Here is a 23,562-nt window from a genome sequence, read left to right as displayed (position 1 = left end):
ATAACCATAAACCTCGATGACTCGATGATTTTCGATTACTTTATAACTGAATTTTTGGTGACTGGACTTGTTCGATTCATAAAAAAAATTTCAATAAATGATCCTAAAACCCTTACGTATTTTTCATAGCATTCATTTTCGTCAGTATCTTCAATTTTTCCTTCTCTTTTTCATCAATTATTTCTTCATCATTACATTTACCTTTATCGAAAAGTTTAATTTCGAATACGAAGGAGAACAAAATGCGAAAACCACTTTCACCTGCACAGGTTGCAACAACCACTACACAAAAATACTGAAATTTTTAAACGACGATTTAAGCCGTAGTTTTGAACCAGTTTTGAAACCACAACAATTTTCCGCATCTACAGAAAAATGCATTTTCAATGGTGTTCCTGCTTTTGGTAGAATCATTAAACGAACGGTGACAAAATTTATGTTAGTATTCTAATATAGAGGTAATTGCTTATTATGATAAAAGCAAACAATTTGTTATGAAACAAAATAGCATTAGTTTATTTTAATAATAATGTATTTAAGTCTAACCAGAGCCTTTAATTTGGGTAAAATCTCTAAGATTTGTTTTGCGATTATTAAAAAAATGCACTAGATTTCCTAAAAGTCAAATTTACAACGAATATTAAAAAAAAAATCGAAAACGGTTGAAATTTGCAGCTTAGAAAAAATTATTTGACAGAAGTTGCTTTTACTTTTTCACTTAGGGGCAGTGCGGAAGTTACGAAGCCTGTACCTATCCACTGCCAATGTTATATGACAAGGGAAAATATTACCCATCGGCTTCGCAGACTTTTGACTTCCGTGGACTAACTGATGGCTACAAAACTGAACATGCTGGATATCTGAGACTCTTAAAAAATCTTATTAAAATTAATACTTGCGCAAAGAATTTTAAGAAAATATAGAAAAAATACTCACTGCATTGCATGCGCATAAAACGTTTTTAAAAAATTATATAAAAATATTATATTTACTCAGATAGATACTTATGTTAAAACATGTATCATATTGCTGCTTATGCACTTTACTTCAAGTACTGATTCACTTCCTTGTGCAGTTATACATACACATGTTTATAAGCATACACATACTTGTGTAGATTACGGTGGTCCTTAAAATGAAATTGCCCTATAGAGACTCAAAAAATTAAAATTATTTTTTTTTTTCATCTAATACCCAAAATCGATACTATCTACCATAGTCGATGATATCACATATAAATTTTAGTCCCGAATGGAGTCGGTTAAGACGTCTTCATAGGGTAATCTGAACTTTGACCTATGCGCCCTATAATCGAGGCCAAAATTTATGTGATATCTTCGACTATAGTAGTATCGATTTTGGGTATTAGACGAAGAAAAAATAAATTTTAATTCTTTAAGTCTCCATAGTGTAATCTGAACTTTGCCCCCTGTGCGACGACTATATTTAGTAGCATCGCCGTAGGGGTTGAGTCTTAGCTAATCTGATGAACAAATTTGCTTCCTACATTTAAGGACCACCCTAATGTGTGTAGGTGCATACGTCCGTGTGTGTACTTAATCAAATGCTTGTCGAAAGGAAGTGTTCAACAAGCTTGTGAACGCATGCTTGGGAACCAATATGTCTGCACATACTCGTATGTACTTACAAACATTAGATAGCGTGAGTAAAAATTTTCGAAAAAAAATTCGAAGCAAAGTAAGCAACGAACGATCAACGAAAACTTACTCATGAAAAAATAAAATAAAATAAAATTTTAAAGTAAATGATTCAGCTTGGCAAGCGTAAACGAGTATTAAAAGGAAACGTGTCATCCATCGCATGCTACTGAAATCAAGAGTCACTTTTTAATATATTTTCGCACTCTCATCTCTCTTACGCGCCCTCAACCAAAGTAGTGATCCGGGCCGAACATACAGTGTGCTCAAAAGTCCTCACACGTTTGATTGCCTTGCTAGCGCTTCAGTGTACTTTTCATGCTCGCATCCGTTTTCCGATTTCATTTTTTTTTCGCTCCTCCTTCTTTCTTCACGTTCCATTCACACAGCATTCGAAGTAATTTGTCCATCTGTATGGATAACCTGGTTGACCTGCGGCGCCACCATTGCAGTGTGTCGCATCATCTTCTGAGCTTACTTAACTGCTTTCAGTGTTACAAGCTGCCGCAGCTACTATGTGGTGGCGCTATTGCTTTTTTGTGGCAATGTTGACTGTGCCCTAACACGGCTACATTGTTGCAATATGATTATCATGGATTTCGTTTTGATTTTTTTCATAGAACTTTTAGTTTTCATTCAATGCCACTAATTTTGCTACATTCTTTTTGGCGTTTTCGCTGTTTCTGCTGAACATATTCGTTCTGTTTGAAATTGAATTTTCGCTTTTTATATAAATATGTACATATATACATAGGTACTATGTAAGTAAGCAAAACGAAAATAAAGTTCAACGTGACTGCAATTACATTTTTTAGGAAAAGGATTTCCATTTGGTTTTGCGTTCTGATATATCGAATATTGCAGAAAAATTGCTATTTGATAAATTCGCAAAATGTTGACTGCTGGTAATGAGTGGAAATGTGTGTCAAGTAAACCATGCTCTATTTTCCGCTAAATTCTTTGGACTCCAAAATTTTTAAACCCGAGCGCTTTGTTCGCATAACGGTTGTTCTTAATAGCTAAAACGATTCGGGAAAGCTAAGGACATATACCTATGTATATACCAAAATGCTTAGAATGAAATGGGAAATCGATTCAGCCGTGACTGTCTGTCTAACATCCATCTATCTATGCACTCAATAGCTAGACTAGAAATGGACATATCTTAACGAAATTTTCAAATATATATAAACATTCACTCAAAATTTATATCCTGCAGAAAAGAAAAATTACCAGTTGATTAGTTGAGTTGAAGTAACCAAATTCTAGTTAGCTTTTTTGCGGGATTTCGATAAATAACTAAATTTTAATTAGCTATGACAAAATTAACTTTAAGTTAGTTGTAAAATCGTTCAGGAGTCATGCAGATGTTGTCGGGTGTTTGTTTTCTTTGCAAGTTTCTATTTACAAATCATCATACAAAAATTACTTTCAGTACACTTTTTTTCTTCACTTCGCAGTCTCCGATGACTTTGTCACATCTTTTGCATAGTGAGTTTTCTCAGTATATGATATAGGTGACAGGTAATAAGATCAACGGAAATAAGGTCTTCGCACCAGGTTGGGAAATAAAGTCAATTGACATTATAACCTTTTTAAAAGTGAAATAAAATCCATTGACATTATTGCTCTTTCAAACATTAAATTTACCCGCGTCAGCGTGCCACACCGCACGTCCCGCGTACCCCCCGTCCGTAGCCCCCCTTTCCCATCTACCGCCGTGCTGTAACACAGGTAGATTTATTTTTTGTATAAGTTGAAATACAATTTTTATATATTTTGAACATCGAGGGCTTATATTCAATATTCCCAAATATGAGAAGGTATTATTACCCGCACCAGGGTGGGAAATAAAGTCAATTGACCTTATTTCCGTTGATCTTGTTACCTGTCACCATCTACACTATCTTAGGATCGCCCAAGTCCATCAAAGTTCAATGTGCTCAAAAAATAAAAATTAATAAATACATTAATTAATAAATTTTTTTAATTAAATTGCAAGTATCTTCGAAATTATTAGTCCTACATAATTTGGTGTATGGAATTTTTTCGCAGCTAATCGAAGTAAAATAAGAAAAAATTGTTTCGCACTTGAACTTTGATGGACTTGAACGAGCCTAAAATATTAACCAAAAATTGTCATCTTTAACACAGACTGTTTCTAGTGCATAATGAACCATATTTTTGGTATTATCAAACAAAATTCGAATAAAATTATAGTTTAAAAAACTAAAACCTCGCTACTATAATTTCCATTCGTACTGTCATCAGGTATGTAACTTGTGAATAGAAATCGCTGCATCTTTTAGGCGCATCAATATTACATAGTTACATCCCGAGCTAATAAAAGGAAGGTAATAATAAAAAAGCGGTTTTTCGGTTCACGCCAATCGACACCCTTCTTTAATTTTTGGTGAAATTTGAAAGTTCTACACTAAAGGCAACCGAGATCAAATTATATTTACTTGTATTTCTAAGTATGCACTTTCATATTTTTATAAGAAAAAAATATTGTTCGGTGCAAGAAATACAAAAAAACAAAATTACTAAAGACTGGTTTTCACTATGTCATATTTTGACGTCAAAATTTGGCGACATATTTTGACACAACTTTATCTCCTTTATCCATACCTTGGCCGATGATATTATAGGCCAAAAACAGACATATAGCCGATTTAGCAGCGTATGTACACGACTAAAGACCTATCCGGATCCAAATCAGTCGATAAACCGCTTTTTAATCCCATTTGACAATGTGTTTTCACTTATTTGACGACAAATGCCACTGAGTTTGACATAGTGAAAATCAGCCTTAAGTATACGAAACGTGCAAAACAGAAGTTAGCAACAAAATATACAAAGCCAAATAATTCACAGCTCAATTCAATTGAATTGCTCAACGAAATTGCGATTGCTTAGTCCAACCATTCAAACTTTTTTTTCATTTTTTGCCATAGTCATGCCCGCTTTATAGCTGGTTAGAGAGACGTGCCAATGTCGGACGACAGTTTAATGCAAACTACTCAAAAATAATCGAACATTGCAATACAAGTATTCTATGGAGCAAAAAAGCGCATTACATTCGCTTATACAGTCACTTACATATATAAATATGTACATCCGATTGCAGAGATGAATCACTTCAGACCTGCTAAAAAACATGTTTGGAAACTTTTAGCTACATTAGCACTCGAATAAAGCGAACAAGTTGAAATGCATTAGTGGTCGACGACAATCGGAGTGTTTTCACAAAAAATCTGAATGTAAATAAATGCGTTTCCATTAGAAAGCTGCGTGTTGTATCCGCTGACCACAAGAAAAACAACCAGATTTGGGCACATTTTCGATTAAAGCTTGTATTTTACACTTTTTACTGTTTTTTTTTGGCTGTGTTTTTTCTTCTTCTTTTCAATCACAAACGAATTGGTTATCAATATTTTTTTGATTTAAGTGCTATATGCAGCTTAAAAGGAGGAGTGGAACCGAAAAGCTTATCTCACCTCACAGCTGTAGCATTAACTACCGACAAGTTATTGGAAAGTAAGCATAGCTTTTTGTTGCATTTATGATTTATTTATTTTGTTTTTTTTTGGCACTTAAACCGTTAAAGGCCTAGACCAAAACTAGAAAAAAAATGCAAATTGTCTCTTTCCTACGCGAAGTTGGCAGTTTTTTGTAGTGAGCGCAGACATGTACCCCCGCATTTGTTACTTATATTGCGCTCGCAGGTGGCCTTTTTTTCAACTAGCGACCTACCCCGGACCAGGAAGCATTTACGAGTAGATAAATGATGAAGACATGATGCAAAGCTTGTTGGAAGAAAGCGGTTAAGAGCGCTGCGGTGACTTCGACAATGATAGAGTTATTGACCAGAATTATTCAGATGATGAAAGTTTGACCAAAATGATTCGGACTTGAAGGAGATCTCACCTTGGCAGAACAACATGCTGAAGAAATGCAAAAAACCTATCGTAGAATATTTAGTATGGAACAACAGTAGTGCTAATTTAATTTCTATAAAAACTCTTCCGGATTTGGAACTACCAATCATTTTCATTGGAACTACCAATTCTTTTTTAAAATTTTTGCAAAGAGCTTTTTTATGCAAATTTCGGTCTGCACAAATAAGCGAATCGAAATACTTAGCAGTTAAATAAACAATAGCAGAAGAAATGTTTATACTTCTTAACAGGCAAACGCCTTAGTACTCACAATTAATCAATACGAAATGATGACGGTTGTCGGTTAGAGTGATCCAAAAAAAGTTTTCCAAGATAGGGTTTGGGGCACCATCCAAAATGTTTCCTCTTGCCGAAAGAGGTGCTGGTACCAAAATTACCGTTTCTAATAGTGTTGGGAAGTATCGAGTACTTTTGAGGATTCAGTTCGTTGGTATCGATACCTTTAAGCATCGGGTATTTTTCAGAGTACTGAGTACTTTCTTCAAATATACACATGTTTGTAACATTTCAATACTTAGTGTAGAAATCTCACAAGCTGGCAGTATTTTATTGAAATTAATATACGAATCCCAAATTACGTCAAATGAATGGCTCACCGTACTGGGTACAATTATTGTACTTGAAAATTATTGAAACTGCAAATTGAGTACAATCATTTCTGAATACCGGTAAATGTAAATAAAATTCAATACTTTTTAAGTCTATTCGACACTTAATACTGAGTACTTTGAATCGAACTGAGTACATGTATCAAAGCGATTATTGGAGTACTCAGTATCAATACTATTTAAAATTGGGTGCCGTCGATCCCTTTGATAATCGAGTTCAACTGGCCAACACTAGTTTCTAGGTATAGATTTAGAGGACACTCATGGTGCTTATATTTTAGTCTAGAAGTGTGACACCGCACGTAGAAACACACCTTAGCATCCAAAAATTTGATTTTTCATTTTTCATCCATATTTGTAAATTTTGAGTTTATCTTTAACGTGGTGCAATCGATAAAAAAATTCTCAAAAGACGCTAAGGTGTGTTTCTTCGTGCGGCAACACATATGCATATCAATCAAAGAATTGGTTAAGTAACCTAAGAAAATTTCAAATTTAAATTATCTCAAAAAATATCACAAGACTCAATTGTCACGGCAACAGTAGCTTTTTATACAAATCACCAGTATTTTTCCCAGTTTCCCAGCAACCCAGTAGCACATTTCACGGTCATTGAGCCTCTTAAATTGGTTACAGTAGAAAATTTAAAGTTGTTATATATAGATATTACAAATGGAGCATTTAAAAGTGACGGGTGGGACATTATAACTCGTTTTTGCTCAAACTTTTAGTAAATTCTCCTTAACTATTAATTTGACAAGTGTCAAACTGTTAACACTTGAAGTCAGATATTATTTAAATACGAAACTGACTAAGCATGCAGTTTAGTTATATAATTTATACAGAAATTTAACATTTTCCAAACTTAACAGGCGGGACAACGATGACACACGCTATTCTCAGTTGTTGGATTCGTTTTCCAATTTAGGACAAACTATAAATATTTCGTTCAAAGCGGCTTTATGCTTTAATGGCATTATTATATTTTAAAATAAAAATAAAAAAACCTATTTTAGCTTGTCATGGGTGGGAAAACATTTAGTGATGGGTGAGTCACTATTGAGGACACATAGTTCGTGAGTAAAATTAACGCTATTGGCTTGATGTGAATACATATTTATTTAATTGTTATTAAGGGGGACCTATTTGAGCGATGGGAAGCTTAAGAATTTGTATGTTACGTTAAAAAAAAAAACATACTTTCCTTTGACGAGTGGGACATCCAATATGAATTTTTCTATATATAACTTCTCACAATAAATGTATTTTTCTAATAACTTATCACCATTTTAAAAGTTCATGAATTGTTCTTTCTCATTGGGTAATTATTTTTTGCATTGTCACCTCTAGTAGATGAAGAATGCCTTGAAAACTAGATTCAAAAATATTACAGCATATTTTATATGCATATATAACAATAAAATAGAGAAAATAGTGAAAAGTAAATCGGTAAAAAACTTTTTCTAAAAAGTTATTCTACCTGCTCTACTGGTTTTGCAAACACAATTTATGTAATTGATTTTTTCAGCTGGAGTGTCGTCTTCGCTGGAATGACCCAAATATCAAACGGAAAAAATTTAGAGGGTGCCCCGTTTTCTAGGATGACATTTTTCCCCATATAAAAATTGGACCACGCTATTGTCGGTGTATCCAAGGTCATGCCAGATAACCCAATAAAAAATCGGTAATCACTTTTAGTGGTAACGTGTTCTAGAACGAATTGCCTTATAATGTCTTCTAATTTTTTCGCTTTTTTAGGCATTGCCGGTTAATTTGCAGCGAAGTTGAAGTCAGTCAATTAAGTAAAGTACAAAAGTGAGGAAGTAGAATTTTAAGTTTAACCCAAATTGACCCCGTGTTGTCATATGGCAGCGCTGAATACGTCATGTTTAAGAGGGTGTCAAACAAAAACCGCTTACCTCAAAATGCTTATATGTACGTTAGCTAATACCTAAAAGGTGTATCTTTCGAAAAGCTGGACATTCAAATACGTGCGTGCTAAATTTTGGTATGAAAATATAATTTTTAAATACGAACATTTTTATACGATTGTCAAGTATAAAGTATTCATTTTTCCTATGCTGTATTTCCCTCAGTATATTTTTCTTCTCAGTGCTTTAGCGATCCGTCTTCACGGCAATGTTTTGTTAGGTGACAGTTTTAGTCATACTACAACGTACAAAGCACAAAGCGATCTAAGAGATTTTGATCAAAATAATGAAAGATTTTGTATCGTTTCTTTAAATTTTACATAAAATACATAAGCTTAGTTCCGCCTTTACTATTCTTAATGTTTTTTTTTGTACAAAATTTGAACTGAATTCAATTCTGTATTTACAAACACTAGTTGAGCTGGATTACCTAGTATCAAATCTGCTAGAATTTAATAAACTTAATGGACAGCAAGAATGCGCTCATATCCTTAAATTAAATGTTCCCAACGACAGCTTATTAATAACAATTTGCTGTGGATTTTATGCTCAATTTAAACATGTTTTATACATAATTCATACACAGTGATTGCAATCGTTAATTTTACATCTTAGGCAATTCGTTGTAAGTTAATATTCTTGTAATACCACAAAAAGGCTCCGGAAGCAATTATGTTATTTAACACTTCCATATACTAAATATAAATAAAATGACACAAAAATATATCTACACACATGTTGATACGAATTTCAAAAACAACAACTTGCTGATTTATCACACTGATGGCCTTTAGAGACATTTAATTTAATGTGGCATGTATAATTTAGTGGCTTATTTGACAAAAAGCTGAATATTTTAAAGATGCACACAAACCAACAAAACAAAGCATTTTTGGTTAACCACTGCACAGTTAATAAATCAGATTAAACTTTTGCACTCGTTGCCTTTGTTTTTGCTGTCTTTGTACTTTTTTTTTGGAATTCCATAAGCAATTTACTAAATGATTTCTAAACAGATATAAATGACATGTAAGTACATACATATATACGTACATGCATAACACATGAGCAGAGCCAACTTAGCAGCAGCTTATCTGTGACTGCTATTATCAATGCCAAGATGTAAGATTATAGGCGCACAAACGTACATACATACACACATACATATACGCCATGCAAGGTTTTGCCTATAAAATGAAAAGCAAAACAAAGCAACAAAAGCAACAGAAAAAAAAAACAAAATCCAAGTAGACAGACAGTAAATCCGCTGTGACATACATAGTTATTTACCAGGGCAAGCTAAAGCCGGATATGTGGCATAATGCGCCTAAAAGCAGATGTTGTGGTGAAGTGTGTATGTATATAAATATATTTATTAATAATATTTATGTGTATACTCATGTGCGTTTAGCATTTATGTAGGCGAATAAGCAGACAGCATGAAATATTCAGACAATCGTGCCTTTGTGCCGCCGGATATAATTTTAGATTTTAGACTGGAATTTAATTAATATAATTTGTATAGCTTATACAATAGTCAGACACATATGTATGTATGTACATGAAAGGCTGATGTCAAGCAAATCCAATCACGCTCATACACATATGCACATGACTGTAAAAAAAAATCGCTGCGCTTACATTGCGCTCGTGCCTGAAAAGTTCTATAAATACGAAAATTTGTATGTATATTAGGGTGGTCCAAAAATGCATGTGAAAAAGTAAAGTCGGATTTTCATGCTCTCACCTCCTAGGATTGTTCTATACTGAAAAAATATAGGTACTTCTATTTTTACTTTGAAATCAAAAAATATTTATAAATAGGACGCTCAAAGCGCTTAAAGTTTTCTAGCTATTTTATATGGGGGAAAAATAAATTATTCGCTAAGAAAACTGTGTTTCTCATCACGACATTTTCAATAATATCACGCAATTGTTCATTTAAACTTTTTTCATACATAATTAGTAACTATATTTTATAGGTCCGCCAAAACAATTGGGTATTGTTATTGGCACTTTTCCAGATCGAAAATATGAATTTTCAAGGACCTTATACCATTTCTTCGAAAAATTGGTTTTTTTACATATAAAATGCATGGAAAAGTTTGAGGGCTTTGAGCGACCTCTAAATATTTTTTTAATTTCAAAATAAAAAAAGCATTAAGATTCTGACTTTTTGTTTTTTTTTTACCACCCTAATAAACATACATATATACGTATTCTTTGGTAGAAATATGTACAAATACACACACACATACATATCTACACAAGTATTAAAATTTGCTGAAATATTTATGCAAGTTTGCCAAGTGGGTTAACGGAAAAGCATCTTGCCTAAAGACTTCCAAATATTTGTTATGTGGTTTTTAATGAGAAATTGGAGAACCATCAACCGAGGTTGCTTGTGTTTGTGTGCTGCCTACACAATGCATAATCTCAAAACGCGAAATTGACGTGTTAAATTTTAATTCTTTAAACTCAACAGGGGTTTAAAGTATTAAATAAAAAACTATGAAATTTTCTGTTGTTCCTTTGTGTATTTTAAAATATTTAAAAAGATATTGATTATAAGCAGTGCAGCCTCCATTTACTTTTCTCATGGAAATGTCATACAAATCTAACTGGTTTCTATGTAAGTACCGCATGTATCTACAAGTATGTATGTATTGTAATTATTTATGTGAAAAACAATTTCACTAACTAGTTAGAATTGTTTTCTCAAGCCGAATTTGTGCCTCTTATCTATTGCAGAAAACTAGCTACATATAAATGTCAGTGAAGCAGCAACAGCGGCATCAGTTGTGGCAGACACATTCAATATCTAGCCTCAATTGCGCTGAAGTAACGAGCGAACGCTATTGCTAAGCAACGCAATCATCTTAGGAAATGAAATAGTGAACATTCAGCAAATAAATTAAGACCGCCGGCGATACCCTTAGCGTTAGTCAGTGAATCAAAGAAAGCGTATTTAGCTTTCTTTAGTTCAGTTTTTCTGGCCTAAAAGAAATTTCTGTGATTCGGTATCTAAGAGCCCAGCTGGTATTTTTCGAGTTTCAAGAATATATGCACTCCACATATTTAGATATTTAATTTAGTAGTATTATTGAGCTTTGTATCATGATTTAGTTTGTTAGGAAAAGTGAAAAAAACAACAATGTCTAAGCGGTAGCTCAGTGGTTAGCGCTTCTGACTTTGCACATCGATACGCTTAGACATTATTGTTTTTTTTCATTTTTCCTTATAAATTCCAGTAGGTTTTACGAACGCAGACACGTGACTGTAGTTAAAATGGTTTTACGACGATAACAAATTGCTGAGTTTTTTGGTTGAAATTTAAAAGATAATGATTATTTTCCATCGCTGGATTTAACCGACGTTGGCGCAGACGATTGCGCATACACGGTAGGCTATGGTGGGACATTTACCCAAAGGTTTCGAATGTAGTCTTAAGCATGTAATGAATATCAGGGTATTCCCTCTAACCGCTCACGCTTAGGCCCCGATGTTTTTACGTCTTTTTGCATTGCATGTGACGATATGTAGTATTTAAGCATTTCACTTCTGTTATTGAGTTATCTACTCAAATATTAATTTGAAAAACTTACCTGATACATCGTTACATCATCTAACCAAGTCGTTTTGCATCGAAAAATTTGTAGAGTTTTTATACATTTCTGACAAAGCTAGTGAAATTTAGCAGTGAAAGTACTATGTACATACTGAAATACGATTTTTCTCACCGTCTCATTTTGCCTCTGACCTAACTTCCTATAATATGGAAACTGAATTTAAAAGTTAATTTTTGACTTAACTAAAAATTAGTTCACCAAAAGCGATACCAAACGTATGAACTAAGATAAATACATTCTTCGTTAATTAAAAAAAAAATGAAATATGTTTAATGCTCACCCCTTTAAATTTCTACATTTTCGAATTACCTCACACAAGATTTTAAATGTTTCAGCAAATAATTGCTACCATATATTAATTCTCTACAGGGCAATTGTATCATAGCAGCATAGTCTCGCTTTGTTAGCAATTCCAATGGCACTTCCATTGTAAGACCACGCTTTTGTCTGCGTCTGAATGCCGTTTGTCCTTCCGCATTTACAGCGATATAAAGTTTGCCAGTAGGGCAAATAGGATCGTTTGGTTGTTTGTTACTATACTAAAGCATCTACACATAACTATGTATGTGTTTAGTCGATATGTGTGTGTACTAAAATACATACATACATACATCCACATGAACATACTTACATACGAGTATGCATTGTTAGTAGCTAGTCTATTGGATGTTGGCAAGCGCATTGTTTTCGACCGTTTTAGTGAAGACATTAAAATAAATCTCAACAGCAGACACACAAACAAACACAAAGTATGTATGTATGTATGTAGCTGGCAAGTACAAACACAAATACATACATTAAATAGTTGATTGCACAATTGGCCATGTATGAGTGCGCGGGTATGCATAGGTGTGTGTGTGTGTGTGTGCCTGGCTATATTTTCCCAATGAATATCATCTACAATACTTTCTCTCAAGTATCGTTTTTATTGATTTCCAAGAGTAAATTAAGTGACATAGCGAATTACGAGTATTTGTGCCAAATTCATGGCGACATATTCAATGGCATGACAAAATAAAGTACCAGCGAAATAATACATGAAAAATGGCGTACAGTGCTATAGAGGAAATGCTAGTTTGAAGAAAAGTTCGCAATTTCGCGTTCTAACTGCCATTACATATAAATTAGTACGGATGTCAACTGAATTGCTAATGTAATGAAATAAAACTTTATGTGTCCTTCTGTTATCTGATACATAAAATATTAAAGAGTCGATATGTATCTAAAAGACATTTTCGACATCTACATATATATTTATGTATGTATGTATATCCTATTTTGAAAGAAAGTGCTTAGTTTTCTTGTCTAGCGCGAAGTAGAATCCCTTTCTTCTTCTTATCAGTAAATTAGAAGATTATGCAAAGTTTATCTGTAGCTACAGAAAAAAAAGCGTGCACACGTGTAAGCTAAGCTAAGCAAAACAATCGAGTAATTTCTTCCGCATCTTACAAGAAAGCTTAACATTTGTGCTAAACAACCGCAGGTGGTATTTAGTTTACGAGTATATGGCATTTTTTAATGCTACCAGCTGCGACTTATGCAAACACGTGGAAAACAAATTTCATGAATTGTTTTCAGATAATTACTGAGCAAGAGAAGAGAATAAGTCTAAAAAGTGTAATGTATTTTGGAACAAAAATTTTCGTCATACCTCATCAAATTTGGCTTAAAGACTTAAGGTTGAATTTTCAATGTACTCACGCTGGCATGTGGTCCGGTGGCGCTATTATGTCCAAACACATACATATAATTGCGACGATTCACATCTGCATGAAATAGCCCGGTTTGCATTAGTGGACCAACAACACGTGCATCGGAGAGTATGTCGAGCACAAGATCTCGATGTTCCTGATTTGTCGCCTTATTTGGATTGTTGTACATATCTTCATATCTACGAATAGAAAAGGGTGGGGAATAAAAATAAAAATATTTTGAAATACTATATATGTATTTAGAAATATTTTTACAGATTTAACTCTCCTGCGATGGTTGGGTAAAAATTACCCAATTTTCATGAACAAATTTTTTAATTACAGAGTTAGGTAATTTTAAATAAGCTGCGGCCCTGTCTATTCGTTAAAAGCATAATCAGCTATGGTTTTGCAAAAAACACAGGAGTTTTTTATCTTATTTTGTTTTCTAGAAGGAAATATGGTTATTCCATACACCCACACTGTTTCTGGGTCATTTTATTAATTTCTATTACTATTATTGTTCTATTAATATCTATTAGTATTACAAATATAGACAATTATTTTTATGAATAATTTTTTGGAGTTTAAAGTTTACAAAAATTCAAAAAAATAATTCATCAAAATTTTCTAATCTTTATTAAGAATAAATACAAGAGTTTTTTATTTTATTTTGTTTGCTAGAAGGTTATATAGTTTACCCATACACCCACAGTGTTTCTGGGTCATTTTGACCCAAACTGTTATTTAGTATTTAAGGGCAACTTTGAAACGACCCCATAAATTGTCTGCATTTGATAAATAAAATTTTAACTGAATTCAAATTGAAATATAATTTTTTTTCTTAAAACTGGCTAGTTATTATTATTGCTTAATATTAATTTCTATTATTATTACAAATATTCACAAATATTTTCATGAACATTTTTTGGAGTTTAAAGTTCACATTAATTAAAAAAAACTAAAAATTCATTAAAATTTTCTAATCTTTATTAAGAATTTTTATTAAATTCTAATATAATAACGCTTAAATTTCGAGTCGCTAAGAATTACCCTTGATTTTTGAGATTTTTTTTGTGGAGGGTAATGCGTGCGTTAAAAAAGGCTGTAACGAAGCGTTTTGCTGCCCCGTTGCTTCTCTTATATACAGGTCTGGGCGACGCCTACTGCGCAGTACCCTCGTGGTAATGTCCCATGTTCGTATACACGAAGTTGAAGGCGAAAATTAAGCTGGGATATTCTCGACGAACCGAGGGTTAGTCTACAATAAATGAATAGTTTCATAGATACATCGAATTATATATTGCTTTCTCCCCAAATTGCAAAATAACGGCCCTGAGGAACCCAATAAATACTAAACTGGGATCCCTATAGGAAGATTATAAAGGCGAAAATAATCGAACTTAGAGAGCTCAACATGCATGCAAGCTTACAAAATTGCATGCCCTCCTGTGCATACTAAACGGTAATCCAAGCCCCCGTGATGGAACAGAGAACTTGGACAGCACAGGCGTGAAGTACATGAGCTCTTCAAGGTGTATGAGGCAGCTGACAATAAGTTCTACTGGGAGCAGTACACAGACTTCTTAAGAAGCTATAAAAAAGAAATCCGTAGGTCCAAGGAGCAATCGTCGCAGGACTTCTGAGACATTGGCTATGTTAAAGAAGCTGCTGTCCAAGCAACCGTCCAAGCCAATGTTAATCTGCGAAGTATCGCTTCAGGTCCTATTTTCGCTGAAGAAAGCGAATAACGTCCTCTAGGTATTACTTGGCCCCTATCCCCAGCCCTAACGCATTGGTGCTACACAGCAATAGGGAGGCCAATATTATTCTATGGTGCTCTGGTGTAGTGGACCGCGACAGAAAGGAACACTTATCTCAAGACAATGTAGAGTGTTCGACATCTCTTTCAGTAGGAGCGGAAGTGTGCTGCTCAAAACTTAATATTCGTTAGCCCATCAAGCTGTCGCATCACTGCAGTATATTTCAGGCAGAGGTCTTCGCAGTGAAAAAAGGCGCTGAGCTAGCCTACTTAATGACCTAAAATAACTCTAAAGTTAACATATTTGTACGTAGATAGTTAGGCAGCGATTAAGGCTATAAGCTCATACGAATTTACGTCAAAAAATACCCTTAGAAGCAGGGTGCCCATAAATAGAGCAACAGTAACCTGGCGACTGCATATATATTGAATCCCCGGCCACAAGGATACTGCCTAGAGCGGAATTCACTTGATTCTAGAATAAGAAAATAACATTCCAAAAGAGCTTAAACATCTTTAAAACGAAATGGTTCAGATGGTAAAAAAGCAGACTATATGGAGATGGCATGGGCTAAACACCTGTAAAATCTCCAAAGTCATGTGCAGACAAGAAAACGGGACACAAACCCGGTTTATACCGTCACTGGCACGAAGATACTGCATGATAGATGTCCTAACAGGGCATAACATGTAAATAGGCAGCGCACGTAAGCAAAAAAGGGGGATTGTTGTCAAAGAGGTTTGCAGAAAATGCATGGTGAGGGGAAAAAGGGAGACCCTAGAATACGTCCTATGCCATTGTGCTGCTGTATCAAAAACACGATTGAAATATCTCGGAGCTCCAGAGTTTAATAATCTTGAAGACGTGACAACAATTGAGCTTCAAGCACTGCTGAAATTCTCAAAAAGCGTTGATATCCTTAATGATGTATACTTCGAATATGCTTAACTAAACCTCTATCTCCATCTGGCATCACTAAGGACCTACTGGTCTAAGAGAGCCATGCAGCCAGCCAAAATAATCTAATCTACCCAATAGTTTCGGGGCTTTTATAGACCCTACTACTATATCTTACTATTTTATATTTTCTTAATTCTAGCGTGTAAAATTTCTTTTAGCTGGTTGTTTCGTGGCTCAAAGAGCTATAATATGATCAAAAAAATAAAAATCCTAAATAGCGGTTAAATTTTTTCGTAAAAACAGTATAACCCTGATTTTAACAGTTATATAATGATTTTTATTACAAAGATCATAGCCATTAGGGTCCTTGCATTTAAGCTTTAGTTACATTTTTTTATCCGAAGCTCATTTTTGATAAAATTGCAAATAGAGGGTATTCAATATAAGCCGCCGTTGTTTAGTGGTACTATAGGCCTTATATCAGTACGGCAAGGTGAATTGATAACTCCATCTTGACGATCGACGGAGTTATCTATCACAAACATCGTATCTGATCTTTGCGACCTTGGATATTTAGTTTTTGAGATGCATTCTTAATAAATTAGTAATTTTTTAATATGCTTAATGAAAAGTCTATAGTGATTTGCCATAAATCATCAAATATTACCTATACTAGCACTTAAAAAAAAAACAATTGACCTACATATTAAACACATTGGAATTTAATGTTTAGTGCCTGCTTTGAATGTTTAACTGCAAAAGCTACGCCCCACGTATTACGCTTACAACATACAAATGCAGGCCATGTTGGTGACTCTTCTTATACACACAAAATTATTATCTACATAGACCGACCCACTAAAGTAAACCATCATCTACAACATTAGTTGCACGCTGTGACTAGATAGTAAATCATCAATGCACACACACACACACATGTTTTCAAAGTAAGAAAAAATTAACAACAGCCAATAACTAAAACTACAGTTTAACAAAATAGAACTGCACATCAGCGCTTTCAAAGCTGCATAAAAGCCAATTCTCTATGCATACTCTGTTCACAATAGCTTCGGTGTTTTGCCATAGGCAGTGCCTGGCAAAATGTGCTACTCGCGATTGTTTGCCACCGCCTGTGGTGAGAGAGATAATGATGATGGCGTGGCAGAAAACAGGGAACACAACGAACGAGCATCCAACTTTTGGCACACGATATGCAGCTTAGTGTTGTTAGCTGTTTTCATACTTAGTTGTTGTTAATTTGTTTACGTTTTTTGTATCGAGGCGCTTGTGATTTGAGTAGGCAAACACCGCTTGTGTACTTTTAGTGGCATACATAAATCTCAGCACCTTTTATTTTTTTATTTTCAATATATGAAAATTGTGTTGGTGGTAAAATTAATTTATATACATATATATATTAGCATCTAACACCTCCTATAGCATAAAACAAGCACAACGATGGTATTCGAAATTAATTGCTTCGCTGAGATAAATTCATATTCATGGAGATGCTTAGTAAATTTATGTACATGAAAGTAAAAAAAAATATAATTTTTTTTGGAAAATTTGCTAGTCTCGAGTAATCTCATCAACGCTTGTCGCGAACCATTGACTTGATAAAAGCCTAAAAGTGTTTCCTAGTTCAGCAGCGGTATTCTGAGAATCTTCGTCCTCCAAAATTTTTCAAATGAAGAGCAGTGGAGCCTAAAAGTATAGTATATAGCATGTAAAAGTAATCAGCCAAATCTAGCTGAATGAGTACGGTGACCATCCGTACTTTATTTCAAAGGACAGTCCTTTTTCACATAATGTTGTCCTTTAACTTTATTTTTTTTTTGTAAATGTCTATTTTGTCCTTTATTTCAAATTTTGTCCATTGATGTCAGACATTAATGCATTTCACATATTACAGCCTAGTGGTTACAAATTGTGAAGAAAGAGCAGAAAATACAAACAAGTTGGCAACGCTCACAGTTGTCATTTACCTTGTCGAAACGATAGCATTCACCATTCTTATCGATGTAGTATACAGATTTTAAATAAAGATTGTGGTATTACCATAGCTTATGACTGTAATACCCTTTAGATGTCAGTGATGTTTCCAGGAATATTTCTGAAAATGGGACTAGAGTGTAGCTTTTTATTCTTTACCATTCACTCCTAACGGGGACTATTTATTGTCGAAAACTTGATATCAAACCGAGGTGGTTTTCTGTGCTTTACGGGGGTTGGAGGAACAGACTATCGTGATAAGCACCTTTCCATTTTAGTTTTTGACGTGTTTTTGGCAAGCGTTCGTCCCTATACTCCAGCTCCGAAGAAAATAAGGGGCCTTATGTCAGCTGTGACAGCTGATGCACTATATTTGGTACAAGCCCCATATTTTTCTTGTATTCTTTTCTTATTATGAATATAAACATAATGAAAACTTATACTGTTTTTTTTTTTGTTTCTAAAATATGGTCACCGTAAGTATGAGAGACATGTGACTACTTAGAAGATGGGTGTCGTTAGGCGCAGCTGCTATACTTTAAGATAATTTCGGCAATCAAAATTAGCGATTGCATTTTTTATAATACCGCTGCTGCTCGCTAGCTCAAAATTATTTTTTTCTGTAGAGTAAATAAAGAAATAAATCGGCACACCAAAAACTAATTGAGTTTGGTAAACACAGTGTGAGACGAGGACCGCTGCACAATTTCAGCAATTTGTATGACTTAACTAAAGTCAAATGATTTGCTCAAAATTTGGTGTAAATCAACAGTCCAATTGTGTGATGGAAAAATATTGGGCTTTCCTTAATTTCGACAAAAAAATTTTACATTTTTTCAATTAAACTTTCTCTTTGAAAGATATTATTAAAATAACCTATTTTGTGATTATCCAACATGGAGAAAATTAAATATAATAATTGTCGCCTCATATATTGGTCATACAAGAAATGTGTGTATGTACATATATGAACTCAGGCAAAACATTTTTAAATTAAAATTGTAAAATAAAGTTACCAAAAACTTTTTCTTAGCTTGAGATAACAAATTTCATGTACTTCTGTGTCGCTTAAAATCCCTTAGGTGTTTTTGTTGAAAATGACACCAATTATTTCCATACTACATATATTACATTCACACAAATTCAATTATTTTAATAACGTGCAGATAACATTGTTCATTTCCCCAAACAATTTTCCTTTGCACAAGAGTTCTGGACTCGATTTCATTGCACAATGCAAGAAAATTATTGGTATTTATTTGATACTTTGCATGTAAATAATATTAGCTTTAGACGAAGAATAAACAAATTTTAAATAGGAGAAAAATAAAAATTAATTAACAACATGCATACCTTTTGCACAGTATACACTACATATTTTGGTAAAATTAAAAATCCCAAATCAAAGATACTCGTAGAAAATCCTTAAGCTGAAGCCAGATATAATTTTGTGTCTTTGCGTGAAATTTATAGTTTTGCCAGCAAAGCGCCAGACACAAAAGATATGCCAAAATGGCCGCAAAAAATGATTTTCTACTGCTCTTTTAGTCGTAAAAATTTCCGCGAATTTTATATACGTATTTAGCTTTAAAAATATTAGCAATGTAATTAAATGTAATGCTTCTGCATCAAAACTCTAATTTGGATGAAACAAAATAAATATTAAACCCTCAGAGAGAGGTGAGAACAAATGACTAGAGAATTGTATCAAGTTCTCGGATTTTGCAACAATCATACGAAATAGGAAAAGGTATAGAAAACGCCTTGTTTTCAAAATCGAAACACATTTTCAACCCAAAAAGTAGTCATTCGTTTTCTTTTTGCACTCACATGGTGCCTTTGGCGGCACCTCAGGAGCTAGAGCGATGAAAAGTTTGAAATTTGGGTAAAAATTTGTTGAATTTTTTGTAGTCTTTTACAAAGTTTTTAACTAGGGTTTATATGGGTTTTGCTATACTATGTTCACGTTGAGCTATAAACTCGAGTTTAACGTTTGGTGTTTATGAACAACTGGCAAGTGTTCCCATTGGGAAGTTAAAGAAACTCAGAGCTTAATTTGACAGCTGTTTGTTAACTTTTTATTATTCACATTTGGCCTGTTCCCGTACTTCAGGATTTAGACAGAAGTAGTCCGTAGAATTCGTGGTCTAGAATACCAAGCGTTTAGCTATCAAAAAAAAAGATAAAATGTGGAGCGTTGGAATTTTTCATGCTGATTTCAACCTTTTTTATTTTTATACCCGAGCGCACTTGTGCACAAGGGTATATTAAGATAATTCACTCAAAATTTATATTTACAATAATTTTCAGACGAAAAATAAGAATATTATAAATTTTTGGAAAATGGGCGTAGCCACGCCCACTTATGGTTACATGTATATATCTTGGTAACCGCTGAACCAATTTCTTCCAAACTTGGCACAGTTGTTGGCCTTGATACAGCAAACTAAATGGCCGAAAATTTTAAAAATCGAAAATAACCACGCCCACATCCCATATAACGGTAATTTTCGGTAATACGAAAACTGCGATATTTTAGTAACTACTGAAGATAATTCACTCAAAATTGATATTTACAACAATTTTCAGACAAAAAATAAGAATATTATAAATTTTTGGAAAATGGGCGTAGCCACGCCCACTTATGGTTACATGTGTGTTTCTTGGTAACCGCTAAACCAATTTCTTCCAAACTTGGCACAGTTGTTGGCCTTCGTAAATCAGACTAAATGGCCAAAAATCGGACCATAACCACGCCAAAAATAAAAGCAAAATGTTCAAAATTATTCTTATAGGATTAAAATTACGGCCGCTTTTCATATAACGGTAAATTTCAGAAATGCTTGAAACTGCAATATTTGGAAATTTAAGGACGCTAATTTACCCAAAATTTATACACCCCCGCTTACCATCTAGCGGTAGCTTTCGGAAAGGTGAAAAAACATATATTTAATACTTGCGCCGGGTATTTAAAGTTCGGCTCCACCCGAACTTAGACTTTCTTACTTGTTTATATTTATATTTAGTGAACTACATACTTCTGTATTTGTAACTAGTTAAACCTTTCAAACAGGTGGCAGCCCTCTCAAATAGAATTTTCAAGCTTAATCGTTATTAACCTTCCTTCGCCGGACACTGCGATACAAATTTTATATAACTAATAAATTAAGTGGAATTTTAATTTTCAAACATGTGGCAACCCTGCTAAATACAGTTCAGAAATAAAAATAAATAATTTTAACTTTTTAAACAGGTGGTAGCTTTCTTCTTAACATCTAAAAAATATTCTTAGCGTTCAAACTAAAGATTTTTTAACACTTCTTCGTTTGACATCCATATTTTAATATTTCGTATAACTTGTGTGTAAGTGAACTAAATTCGACATTGCAAGCAGGTGGCAACGCTCTTCAAAATATTCTCAAAATAGTACTTTCTGAAACCCCTCTAGTTTGGCACCCTTCTGGTAATACATATTTCTCTTACCTAAGGTGGCAACCCTCCTACAGTTCAGCTAAGGAACAAAGCTTTTCAAAACCATTTCGATTGATACCCAGTATGTAATAATTGATTTATTTTTTTAAATAATTTGAATATAATTTTTTAGAAGGTGGCAACTCTTTGTAAAAAAGTAAAACCTTATTGCACATCTAAAGGCCAAGGCTTTTAGTTGGACGCCTCATTTTGGAAAATCGTACGAACGGTGCCGATTTGATGGCACTGATCATGATAAAAACATAACAAGGTAAAACCATTGAGAGGCAGTCTGACGTTTGCCAACAATATAATTTTAAAATCAAAACTCAAACTCACACACACATTCTCATTTTCAATCTCAAACAACAACAATTGTGAACAATTTAATTTTTTTATTTTCAATTTTATATGATTTTAAAATGTTGGCAAACGTCAGAACAAAATCATGGCCGACGAATTGAGAGAATGAATTTACCTTGTAATGTTTTTATCATGGCACTGATTATTAAATAATTTGAATTTAATTTTTCAACAGTAGGCAACTCTTTTCGAAAAACTAAAACCAGTTTGCATATCTACAGACCAAGCGCTTTAATTTGACATCTCACTTTTGAAAATCGCGAACGGGCCTGAAAGCCAAGGCCTGAGACATTCTGAACAACTTTTCCAAAGAAATTTTGCCGAAAAAACCCAACCAGATAAAAGTTAGAAGCCATAAAATGGGGTATAACACATGAAAAAATTTCCACTGGAGGAAATAAAATATTCAAAAAAAAAATAAAATTTTCAAAATAAAAAGTTGTATGAAGGCGTACAGAAAACTCACAAAACTAATGATGCAGTTCGATTCCCCATATAATAATAATTGATAATTTATAATTTTAGTTTATTCCAAAATAAATCAAATGCAGAAAGGTTTTAAAACAATGAAATATGTTTACGCAAGATATTAAAAACACAATATTTTCGTACTGTGTTTGCATTTGAATAATACCCAGCGTGAATTTAGTGAAGTTGATGCATTGACTGCAGTAAAGCACTGATTTAAAAATCAAGTGTAGCACTCATAGTTAAACTGGTATTTACACAACTACAATAAAATATTATAAATATTCTAACTTTTTTACAGCTTACTGGCTTACCGAGTGTCTTTTAGCATTTGCACCTCTCAACAAAGAATGCATCTAGACGTTAGCATTCACGCATACACTTACATACACACATATCCGCAAAGAACATTTGCGTCTATGTAAATATTTTATTTTATATTATTTCTCTACATACAAAAGTCATTTAAGGAAGTGTTAGAAAAACACACTTACTTACATATTTGTTTGCATAAGATTAAAATCCCTGAAGAGCTGCTGAAGCAAATAAGAACAACGGATGCATAACATGTAACGTTGAGCAAGCAGCAAACAGACTTATGTATGTATGCACTAACCAAATGTAGCACATTCGTTATGTGCCAAAGTTAAACATATTTGTAAATAAGCATGTAGGTCCATACATACATACATACATATCTAAGTAAGAATATGTAAACAAATATAAGAGCCACTTTATACGTACTTGTACAAATGTAACTGTGCGTACCAAATGAGCTCATGTATAAGCAGAAAGCTTTTACTTATGTTCGAGTGCAATTATTTGCATGTAAATATTTCCCAGTATGTTTGCATGCCAGCCTGTGTGTGTTTATGTACACATATATGTACGTATCGCTGTGTGAAAGTTGTTGCCATTTCTTGCTTATTTCTACTTCAAATTCTAGTGCGGTTTTATTTCTTCGAATGACACATAAAAATATGTCTAAGACGAGACACTTGCCTCGGCGTTGGGAACAGGCAAGAAGGAAGCTGCTTGTAGCAATGCTAAAAATGCACACACAAACATAAAATCTAGACTAACAATTGCATTTACTGCACACCATAGCTGTGTGTTTACGATTCAA

The 23,562-nt window shown here is 33.7% G+C and overlaps 1 protein-coding gene across 1 annotated transcript in view; it reads right to left on the bottom strand.

Moving 5' to 3' along the window:
• The window catches only part of LOC118741606, a 170,511-nt gene that overhangs the window by 44,586 nt on the left and 102,363 nt on the right, over nt 1-23,562 (bottom strand). The window contains exon 9 of the mRNA XM_036473624.1: nt 13,490-13,679. Within this exon, the coding sequence (XP_036329517.1) occupies nt 13,490-13,679 (190 nt within the window). The remainder of the gene's footprint in view (nt 1-13,489; nt 13,680-23,562) is intronic.

Source organism: Rhagoletis pomonella, unplaced genomic scaffold (genome assembly GCF_013731165.1).
Source record: "Rhagoletis pomonella isolate Grant_MI unplaced genomic scaffold, Rhpom_1.0 Rhpom_scaffold_00001, whole genome shotgun sequence".
NCBI classification, from domain to species: domain Eukaryota; kingdom Metazoa; phylum Arthropoda; class Insecta; order Diptera; family Tephritidae; genus Rhagoletis; species Rhagoletis pomonella.
The sequence above is the reverse complement of the archived record's forward strand: the minus strand, read 5'-3'. Positions and strand labels throughout refer to the sequence as shown.